This window comes from Chenopodium quinoa, unplaced genomic scaffold (assembly GCF_001683475.1).
Source record: "Chenopodium quinoa cultivar QQ74 unplaced genomic scaffold, ASM168347v1, whole genome shotgun sequence".
NCBI lineage: Eukaryota > Viridiplantae > Streptophyta > Magnoliopsida > Caryophyllales > Amaranthaceae > Chenopodium > Chenopodium quinoa.
In genome coordinates this window covers 3457808-3469438 of record NW_018743691.1, presented here as the reverse complement: position 1 = coordinate 3469438, position 11631 = coordinate 3457808, and the positions used below count along the sequence as shown (strand labels likewise).

The 11631-nt window shown below is 33.1% G+C and overlaps 1 protein-coding gene across 1 annotated transcript; it reads left to right on the top strand.

Annotated features, from left to right (window-relative positions):
* The first annotated feature begins 3380 nt into the window (after positions 1-3380).
* On the top strand, positions 3381-7693 carry LOC110683785 (root phototropism protein 2-like). The gene is made up of 6 exons (XM_021860198.1): positions 3381-3527; positions 4126-4240; positions 4333-4402; positions 4940-5317; positions 5726-6451; positions 6634-7693. Exons 2-6 carry the CDS (start codon positions 4152-4154, stop codon positions 7114-7116), a joined length of 1746 nt encoding a protein of 581 aa, XP_021715890.1. The 5' UTR covers positions 3381-3527; positions 4126-4151; the 3' UTR covers positions 7117-7693.
* The last annotated feature ends 3938 nt before the right edge of the window (positions 7694-11631 follow it).

Sequence of the window (11631 nt, the reverse complement as noted above, 5' to 3'; positions counted from 1 at the left end):
AGATCAAGTTTGGGCCATTATAATCCACTCTTTTTTCTTTTTCTTTTTTTTTTTTTTTTTTTTTTTTTTTTTTTTTTTTTGACAACTCTAATTTTATTTGTCCTTCGTTTTTCTTTGTTAAGGGTAAAAAAGCTATGCTACTTTCAAAATCATACTTTGGCTTTAAATTACGTTTCTTATATAGTTGGGTTAGTTGACTAGCTAGTGCGGGTATCGGTTTAATAAAGTCATTTTCTTTACTAAAATAACCATAATAATTAAATAAGAACACACAATTCCAATTACTCCATAACCAAGTGGATAAACCAATAATAATTATACAGTTATATTGACTTTTAATTTATTAAGGGGATTTACCTGAAAAGCACAAGAGAGTATAAACTACAATGTATGTATCAATCAACCCCAACATATTTGACTCGTTCATTGGATAACAATCGTAATCATGCAATTTAATGCAATTTGCAAGCCTCCAATTATTCTTTAAGTCCATGCATTTTAGGAATTGTCAAAATTAGCTAGCAAATGGTCCATTGTTTGTCAATTAGAGGAATTTAGATAAGAATGGAAAATAACAAGAAATAGTCATGTTTCATTTTCACTACATTAAACAAGAAAAAGAAAGTAGGGTAGATTAGTGTGGGTTGGTCTAGTAAATTTATATACTTCCTCCGTATTTATTTTATTGCACCATTAGGACTTTTACACTATTCACTTATTCTTCTTTGACCATCTTATCATTTGTGATTTATCCATCAGGAAAAACATAGTCATGTAAGATCTAGTTAGATTCGTCTCGAAATCTACTTTTTAATTATCAAATTTTTATAATTTTTACAAAATTATAATTGAAGATATTAATAGCTAAAGTAATGCATTGACAAGCGTGAAATCTCTCATGGTGGAATATAAAAAGAACGGAGAAAGTATGAATGTTTGAATAGTGTAGATTAGCTTATAAGAGTACCAAGCCATAAGTAACCTAATAAGGTTTGACCCCATTACTAGTGAATTGTTACATAATTTAATACGATATTTTTCTAGGCATTAGTTTGGGAGATAGCATATTTTGGGCTAGTTATGGCCTTGTTTGGCAAAATGGCTGTTGGCTGGTTCACTTGGCTTGTTTGACCAGCTGAAATATTTGGCTGTTTATAATGGCTTTTGAAATTGGCTGTTTTATAAAAGTGTTCGGTTAAATTAATTGTTGGTTGTTGGCTGTTTATTAGATAATTTGTGGGTCAACAAGCCAAAAGCCAACAAAAAAAGCTACTCAAAACAGCTTTTTCATTTTGGCTTAAAAGCCAGCTTTTTCGCTGACTAAAAAGTCAATTATCAAACACATTTTTTGGCTGTTTGACCACCTAAAAAAGCCAAAAGCTAACCAAAAATCCATTAAAAAGCCAATTACCAAACATGGCCATGGTCTCCTATCTTAGTATGTGTTCCCACTCAGTAAAATACGTTAACACCCTTTTAGGTAGTTTGAGAAAACTTGCTCCAATGGTAAGTCGAAAATGCATGGTTCTATACGCTTATAAATAGAGTAGTAAAGACTAAAGAGTGGCCGGATGTATATTAGAGTACGAGGTCTGACCTAAAATTATATTCTTAAATTAGTTGGGGATATCAATGATGCGGCTCTCGCCTTATCACCTATGATCGATGGTATGAAATCCATCCCAAATCTTTAAATTCCAAAGTGCTACACCACAATTTTGTCATATATTTTTAAATTATTACTAATTAAAAAACGCATAACTCCACAAATGCTTATTTTACTCATAAGTCATATAAGTAATACTGCGTATTAGTTTATTCAGAGGATTTTCAGTGCGACAGGGGTTACTTGTATTTTAGAGTTACTAGTATTTTGGGATTACTTATATGGGTTACTTGTAGGGGTTACTTATATTATGAGGTTACTTGTATGTGTTACTTATATCGTGAGGTTACTTGTATTCTGGGTAACTCCTACAAGTAACTCCATACCAAACCAGTAACACCCTATAAATAACCTTAACCAAAACCAGTAACACTCATACAAGTAACCCTAGAATACAAGTAACACCTACAAGTACCCCTGACAAAACCAGTAACACCTACAAATAACGTAACCCATGACCAAAATCAGTAACACCCATACAAGTAACCCTAGAATACAAGTAATACCTACAAGTAACTCCTGATAAAACCAGTAACATCCAACAAGTAACCTTTGTTGCACCATGTGGCCAGCCGCATACAAATTTTTTTTTGTATAGTTTATTTTGTTTGTATTCCAAATAGATCTATGTACCCTAAATAAAAAATTAAGCAAACAATTTAGGATATCTTCAAGATAAAAATGATTGGATGGATATCTTAGTTGATTGGCTAAAATTTATGCCACGTGTCATATTTGTCTTGCTTACTTAGATTAAGCTACTCCCTTAAACCAGTTTCTTTCTTAAGAAAGCCACTCTCCTAAATATTAAAAATGGGTCCCATTGTCAGCTTAACATGTGACTTGTCCTGAGGATGATTGTTTTCTACTCTTATGCTGGAATTATGACGTGGCATTTTCATAGCCTAAAGCCCTAAACATTGTTATATTTCTCTTGACGTACGCATGTACCCCTTGTTAAATTTAAGAAACAAAATTTCATATTTGTTGTAGTATTGATGGAAAATGAACCACTATGATTGTGATCGTTTTTTATGTTTATCAATTTCTAATATCAATATAAAAACAAATATGAACTTTAATTTGATAAACTATCTTACTAAATTACCAGTAATATTCTAAGTATTTCCTTATAAGTTATAACATTGGGAAGATAGTTTATATAAGAAATAAGATGAAGATAGTTTTTTGTTGGATTCAAAATTAAGTACTTTAATTGAAATTTGAATGGTGTTTGTTTCATTATTAGATCATCTCATATAATGTCTATTTCTCTTATTTGAAACTGAACATAAGACTATGGCATAAATTTGCAATGCACTTGAATATTCAAAGGAAGTATAGTTAGATACAGTTTTTCATAATAGATCTCGATTCATGACCTTCTTATCATATCATATATAAATCTCCTACCAACCACGCTTAGTAATTTATTTATTTATTTATTTAAATAAACCAACTACACGGAGTGTTAACTATACTTCTTAAATTATCTACAATAGATTTTTGCCTAAGGTAGGTTCCTCTACTTCTTATATTGTTAGCTTAAATAAAAAAATTTAAAAAAATGAAAGATGTATAATATTATTTACAAATAAAATAAATAAGTAGTGTGTAAATAACTTAGTAATTTAGTATTGTGACTTTGTGAGTTTGTTAATATAGATTGGATACGTAGGTTGGTCCATGCAAGAACGTATATCGTCCACACAAGAATTGCCCCCACCAAATAAAAATAAATACGGAGTACTATTCAATTAACTTGCATAAAAACTAGTGTGCTACTCTCCCTTTCCTCCTAAATTCCAAGCTTCCATCTATTCTTCATCCTTTGCAAATTCCAGCTAATCATCTTATCAAGGTGAACTTCTCCCTCTTTTTTGTAATTTATGTTTTAATCTTGTTTATATTATACTAATTTATCATTTTCTAGCTTATTGTTCATACATTAATGTAATTCTATTTGATTATGTTTTATGTTTGTAGCGATTGTAGTAGATAATTTACTTTTTTTTTATTAGTAGTTGACAAATATGTTTCTTCCCATTCATTTGTACAAGTTTATGCTAAAGATTTAGGTAATTATATAACCCTTCATTTGTAAAAGCTCAACTTTTAGGACTCAATGCATACTTGAAAATCTATGTATAATTGCTAGAGTTTAATAAGCCTTTAGTTAAGATCTGTGCTAGATAGGTTTAAATCGATGTTTTTCGATGTTTTAAGGTTAGAATTTCGGCCATTCGAGTAACTTTTTGTAAAATGTACTGTTTCATAGAGTTCCTCGTTATGCTTTCCTATAACAAATTTGGTTACTTGTGGTGTATTTATGCAAGTATTTAAGGCAGCATCTTGTAACCTATGTTCGTAGGATATTATGTAACAATTATATGATTAATGGTGTATTTCCTTGTTAACATAGATGATGCCTAAATCTTCTGATGTAATTTCATTTTCAGCTAATCATCAAGTGTGAAACAAAATCATGAGTACGCCATCCTCAAGTAATCCTCGACGACGTTCTCTTACTATGGAGAGGACGGTCTCTCCTGCTATGCAAAGGACTGGCCAATGGTATTTTGATCTCCTCCAAAAAAAAAAAATACATGTGTAGGGTTATTTTTTTATAATTTAGGCTAATTGGCTTTTATTTACTGTGATGACAGGGTATTCTCTCAAGATATTCCTACTGATATCGTTGTTGATGTTGGAGAAGCTTCTTTTTCTCTTCACAAGGTACTAATAGGCGGATCATATACTTTGTTCTTTTCGCCTTTCTAAATTCTCTAGTAAAATAACTTCTGATTGATAGGCTACAAGAGTTTAAGGTGTATGAACATTGTGTGATTAGCTATATGATTATTGATACGCTGTATGTCTATATAAGAATTTAAAGTGTAAGAACATAGTCTGATTAAATTAGCTAAACAATTTTACAATAATTTCCAATTTGTTTCATTTACTAATAATTTGCACAATATATTGTACGGAATAACCATATAGACTTAATCTGATTGCTTAGATGGTTTCGAATAAAAAAAATTGTTGTCCGTTGCAAAGCCATACGAGAACAATCAACAAAAAATTTCGAATCTGACATAATATATTTTGTGCAGCTAAACAAACTAGAAAGGTCAATAGTTGATACTGCTTTAAATTCTAAATGATTATATTCTCTGATCTCTGCTTTTGTTCTGTTCAGATCATAATAAATAAGCTTATTATAGAAATATATAACAAGGTCTAATTGCCTATGTTTTTGTGGGATGACAGTTCATGTTAGTTGCAAAGAGCAACTACGTACGAAAACTAATATTGGAGTCTAAGGAGTCAGACCTAGGAAGAATCGATTTGTCGAATATCCCTGGAGGAGCTGAGGCGTTTGAGAAGGCTGCAAAATTCTGTTACGGCGTAAATTTTGAGATAACAGTTCATAATGTAGCATCACTCAGGTGTGCTGCAGAGTATCTGCAGATGACAGACAAGTCTTGTGAGAACAACCTTGCTAGTCGAACTGAGGACTTCCTTTGTCAAGTAGCCTTGACTAACCTCTCTGGAGCTGTCATTGTTCTGAAGTCTTGTGAAGATCTTCTTCCTATGGCTCTCGACCTCAATATTGTTCAGAGAAGTGTCGATGTTATCAGTGCTAAGGTTCGACATAACTTCCCCTACTTAGTCGTGTTAAATTATACTTCGTATTAGTAGACTATGTTGTCAAGAACAAAAATCTCAGTTAGCTTGATTAGGAACTATGTTTAGTATTTCTATCGCGGTATAATATTGGATAGAAAAGTATAAGATCTGCACCATCATATCATAACATGCCATACAGATTGTTCGTGTCTGTTAGTCTAATTTTTCGAGTTTAAAGTGTTTTTCTTAATGTGTACGAGTATCCACTTAGTGGACTTTCGCGATCTTTACTTAAATTATGTCAAATTTAGTCTGATCAGGCTCATAGGTTATGTGTTATTATCTGATATTACCTAAATTTGTTGTTCATTTACATAAATCCATGATTAAATCTGTATATTTTTGTTTTGTTTTGTGTGATTTCAGGCGTGCAATGAGGCTAACTTTCCTAGCCGTACACCACCAAATTGGTGGACAGACGAGCTATCAATCCTCGATGTAGCCTCATTTCAGAAAGTTATTACAGCCATGAGATTACGCGGGGCAAAATCTCTAACCATATCAAGTGCAATCATCACATACGCCGAGAAATCTCTTAGGGACTTAGTCAGAGATCACTCAGGAAACGGGATCAAATTCTCAGACCCTGCAAACTCTGAGTTGAGAATCCAACAACGCGAACTCCTTGAGTCTATCATCTCCCTCTTCCCCTCTGAGAAAGCTGCATTCCCTGTCCACTTCCTCTGTTCTCTTCTTAGATGCGCGATTTACCTTAAAGCATCTACAATCTGCAAGAACGAGCTCGAAAAGAGGATATCAGCTATACTAGAACATGTCACTGTGGATGATCTTCTGGTGTTGTCCTTCACATATGATGGAGAGAGCCTTTTTGACCTTGAGAGTGTAAGGAAGGTGATCTCAGGATTCGTTTCGAGGGAGAAGAGTGTGGATGTCTTCAATGGGGGTAACTTCAGAGAGGCTTGCTCTGCTTCCATGCAGAGAGTTGCTAGGACAGTGGATTCTTATCTTGGTGAAATTGCAACTTATGCAGCACTTAGTATTTCCAAGTTTAATGCCATTGCTAATCTTGTTCCTAAGGAGGCTAGGAGAAATGATGATGACCTTTATAGAGCAATAGACATCTATTTAAAGGTAATTATCCTTGGATCTAAATGCTAAGAACCATTACATGTTACGCTTTTCATAGATAATGCTAAAACATATTTTCCATCACATCATCTTTCGGCCTTTTTCTCTTCACCTTTTGTTAATTTTTATTGATTTAAACTATTACCTGTGTATGTATTTTGATTTTGGTTGTTGTTCCAATGTAGTCTCATCCAAATCTAGACGAGATTGAACGAGAGAAAGTGTGTAGCTCAATGGACCCTCTAAAGCTCTCCTATGATGCCCGAGTACACGCCTCACAGAACAAGCGACTCCCAGTCCAAATGGTCCTGCACGCCCTCTACTACGATCAGCTAAAACTAAGGAGTGGAGCCAATGACGGGGGATTACCTGAAGCAGTAGCAACACGAGGCCAATTACAAGCTGATGTCTCCTTAGCCAAGGAGAATGAGGCCTTAAAGTCGGAGTTGATGAAGATGAAGATGTACATTTCGGACATACAAAAAAATAAAGCGACAACCTCTAAAACAAGTACTAGTGCTGGTATGCCAAAGAAAACGTTCTTTTCGTCGATGTCTAAGACACTAGGGAAGTTTAACCCTTTCAAACATGGGTCTAAAGATACTTCTCATTTGGAAGATGAAGTTGATCTTACAAAGCCTAGGAGAAGAAGGTTTTCCATTTCTTAAAAGCATAAATATTACAGTATAAGTATATTACAATTTAGCTACTATTATTATTACTCACCATATATTAAAACCTTGGCACTTAGTTATAAATTTGTTATGTAAAACCAACTATAGGTGTGGAGGGAGCCCTCATTCATCTTCATGATAAACAAAATTTGTTTATCTAATGGCATTTTCGTAAATATATCAACAATTCATCCCAGTCATCATGGCATTTTTGTAAATAAGTGAACAACTATTATTAATATGCGGGTCCCACAAATGTTGCCTTATTTACGAAAATGTCATGCTGACTGGGATTTTTTGTTGATTTATTTACCAAAATGCCATTAGATAAACAAATATTGTTTATCATCAAGATGAACTTGTATTTTCTCATAGGTGTGATGTTAAGTATTGGTTTTGTATTGATTTTTTTTCCCTATTAACTAGAGTGGCATAGTGTGATTTGTGTAGAAAGTTTGAAACATTATGTGTATAGTTGGCTAAGTGATGATTTAGACTTGTTATATGATGATTCTCTTTGTTCAAATTCATTTGTTTCTTCCTAGACATTAATAATTACATAATTTTATCATTGCTTTGAATTTGCACCGCTTATTAATAACTATTTAGAAAAACTTGACCCAACCTGTCGTAATATTTTTTAAAAAAAAAAAAAAAGAGAGAGATCTAGATCGATGCCCAATTGTGATAACATCACTACTATTAAGTAGTCAAACATAATGTTAGAGGTGATATAAGATGTTGGAAAACATCTTATATAATCTCTAACACATAACAACAAAATTCCACAAAACATCATCACTCTGTTGTTCGTTGTAGGTTTCGATTTGGTAAATAAATTTTGTCTAAAAGCAAGACTTGATTAGATTAGCACTTTACAAGGTTAGGACGTGATACTATTTAGGTTTGTCTAGACCGTGCCCTACTGCATGACCTACTAGAACTGGCTTCGCTGCTTGCCCCAAAGTCTGCAGGGGCCTTAGGCGTTTTGGGGACAGGGTCCCGTTGAAATACGGAAGCAATCTTAACATTTTGAGTAGCACCCTGCCAAGCACAAAAGATATATGAGTATTGTTGAACAAAGGAACAACTACAATTTGTCATCATCAAAATTCTTAGAATACAACAAGTAGTACTCTTACATAACTACAATGTTCTAACATTTTGATGAGTTTTCATTCTAAGCATTGTAAAGCAGAGCAATAGGGGATTAAAATCGGAACACAACCATTATTAAATTGATGTAACATATCATGGAGATGGGAAAATTGTTGCATTGTTAAATAGAGAATTAATTGTCATACCATTTCACATATACAAGAACAGAATACAAAGAGATAAATGGAAAATTTTAAGTGATTCATATAAATCAGCATAGATGTAAATTAGCATTAGGATTAATAAAGTTGGGCAATTGAGCTAAGAGCCCTTAAGCTTAGAGGACCTATAACACCATCATTCAAAATTGAGGAGATGAGCATTTTCACATAGACCTAAATCTATGCATTGTGCTAAGTAGTTACTGAAAGGCTAGATGCAGACACAAACAACACTAGACACAAACTCATCACCACCTTATAGTCATGAAATTTGGCCTCGAAAAATCTGGTTCTTTCTTTATAATCTTCAGCAATATCAATCTTAGAGCAAAAAAGCACAGCAAAGGCCCTCCAAAATGGATTATCAAATGATCTACCAATCGATCTCTCATGTCCTTTACATATGTCATCGAGCAAGTCCAAAAACGGCATGTTCCAATCAGCCTCCTAATCTATTAACTATTACTAAAACAAAACATTGTTACATCATCAATTATGAAACAATCTTACGTGTCATTCTCACATTAATTTTTTTCCCTCTAATTTTATGTATGATGTCATCAATTATTAATGACTTTTTTTTAATTTTTAATCTATACTTTTGATTTTAATGCATAGATGTCTATATAAAATTCAATTAACCAAGTTTCTCTCCTAAATTATAATTTCACATACCTAATTTGTTTGATGTTTGATTGTGGTTACAATTTTATTTACTTTCCTTAAATTAAATGTAAGTAAATTATTTTTATATTTAATTCTAATCTTCATATACAATGTAAAACAACTTAATATAAATTTTAACTGTGCATCGTACGGTAATTTTAACCGTGCATCACACGGGCTAGTGCATCTACAATAGAAAATTATCATTATTAAATTATGGACTCTTTTTTGAATTATTAAATTATGGACTCTTTCCAAACTTACATTTGGAAGCTGTGAAGTTGAAGCACTGGTATGTTTCCGCTTTCGCTTTGGCTTTGCCTTCTGAGAAAGAAAATGGTTTGAGAGGAAATTTACAAATTAGTTATACACAAAGCCTAACATAGAAAATCACAAATTAACATACAACCACCGAAAATCAGAGATGAATACTTGCTTTTTAGATGTTCTTAACAAAAGACAGCAAACCTTCTTAGCTACACTAAATGCATTTAACAATAGTCTAAGAAACCCAGAATATAGTTGAAGAATTAAAGACCCAAAAAACCTAGAAATACCCAGAAGATGGGAAACCCACGAAATCAGCAAAACGAGCAACCCAGAAAGTGATTGAGCTAAATCTTAGAAACTTGAATAAATTTTGTGAGGAATAGAGAAGAATCAGACATAATTGAACAAATTTTGTGGACAAGAAAAATACCCAGAAAAGTTCAAACCCAGAAATTAGAAGAACACACAAAAAAGTGCGACATTTCGTTCAGCCATTTCACCGAACACCTTCTGTGCATGGAGAATTCCTTTCAATTCAGCAATGAAAGAAACCCAGCAGTAAAATCGATCATTACTTTATTAAAAGAACATTACTTCATAATTAACATGATGAAGAAGTTGAATGAATCAAACATAAATAATATTCTGAAATTTATAATCCCAAACATAACCTAAATTTGTTGGAAATAAAGAAAGGAAATTCAAAGGGTCAGATATGAGCGCCCGATCAGGCGCCCGACTGGGCGCCCAACCGAACGAGACCCGCCCGATCAGGCGCGAGAAGAGTCGTAAAATTCTGGAGTTCCACCGCCCGATTAGGCAAGATCTGCCCGATCGGGCGCCCGACCTGGCGCGAGAAGACATCAGGAAAAGGGAGTGTTCGCCCGATCGGGTGAGATCCGCCCGATCGGGCGCGTGTTTGTCCGTTGGACTCCAACGGTTCCCTTGGATTCCTCTTCTTGTTTGATTTCTTGTAACTCCCCATTTAAAAGGTTGATTATGGTGTTGTTAATGACCATAATATTTCTGATTTTCTCTTCTTTGTTCATAGAAGATTTCTCCATGATGTTTCATCTTCTTTATTCATCTCTATAAATTGGAGGATGTTTTCTGATTTTTATATACACAAGAAATACTTATCAAACACAAGCTTGCTTAAACACATACTCTATATTGGGCATAAGTTACTTGGCTCCAACCTTCCACCCAAAAGTGCCTTTGTGTGGAAGTGGTGTGTTAACCTTAGGGAATTGAACGTGCCGGCAAATACAATAGTGCACCCCGGTTGCGCCAGAATTTCGTTTTTAAGTCAGTGATTTGCATCACGACACACCGTACTCTTTCATTGTCTCAAGATCATCTTTTCGATCTTCTAATTTTAGAATATAGCCTTGAAAATACTTCTTATATTACAACAAAATTTACTTGAACTATTTAGACAAACTGATTCATTACTACAATCTACACCAACTACAATCTACACCAAGTCACCAACAACCAAAAACATAAATTATAAATAATAATAAAACTTATAATAATTCGCAAAAAAAAAAAAAAAAAAAAAAAAAAAAAAAAAAAAAAAAAAAACCCACAATTGAATCGGCAGAGCTACTGCTACTTCCCTTCTTCTATTCTATTTTTCTCTTGAGAGCCATGTAGTTGAGTTAATGCATGTAGTTGAAGTGTTAACTCCTTTTTCGACAGAGAGAAAAGTCAGAGAGATTTTGAATATACGAAGTAGGTCAGCTAGGTAATAATGGCACAATGAATAGGAATTTTTTCATTTCAATTTACTTGCAATATTGTAAATGAATACGCTTACCGATACATATTTTGACTGTTAATATCTTTTATTATATGCTTATAAAAATTTTATATTAAAAAAATTATACATTAAAATTTTAAATAGACCCAACCACATATTACATGATTACATTGTCTTTCATATAAGTAATAGTTACAAAAGAGGGTCAAAGTGAAATGTGTGAATAGTGCAAAAAGTCAAAACGTTATGAGTAATTTGTGACGGATGGAGTAATTTTTATTATTTTAAGTCAATTTTCTTAAATTTTAAGTCCAGTTTTTTTGTTTCGGACAATTCATATATTCGGGAAAAAATCGAATACGGATATCCGAAAATATACTCTATTTTCAATTTTTCTTTTAAAAATAATTAAAATTAGACGGACCAGATATCCGAAAATATCTGATCAGAAAATTTTGAATACTCGTTTCTTCCGATCGGGTATGCATC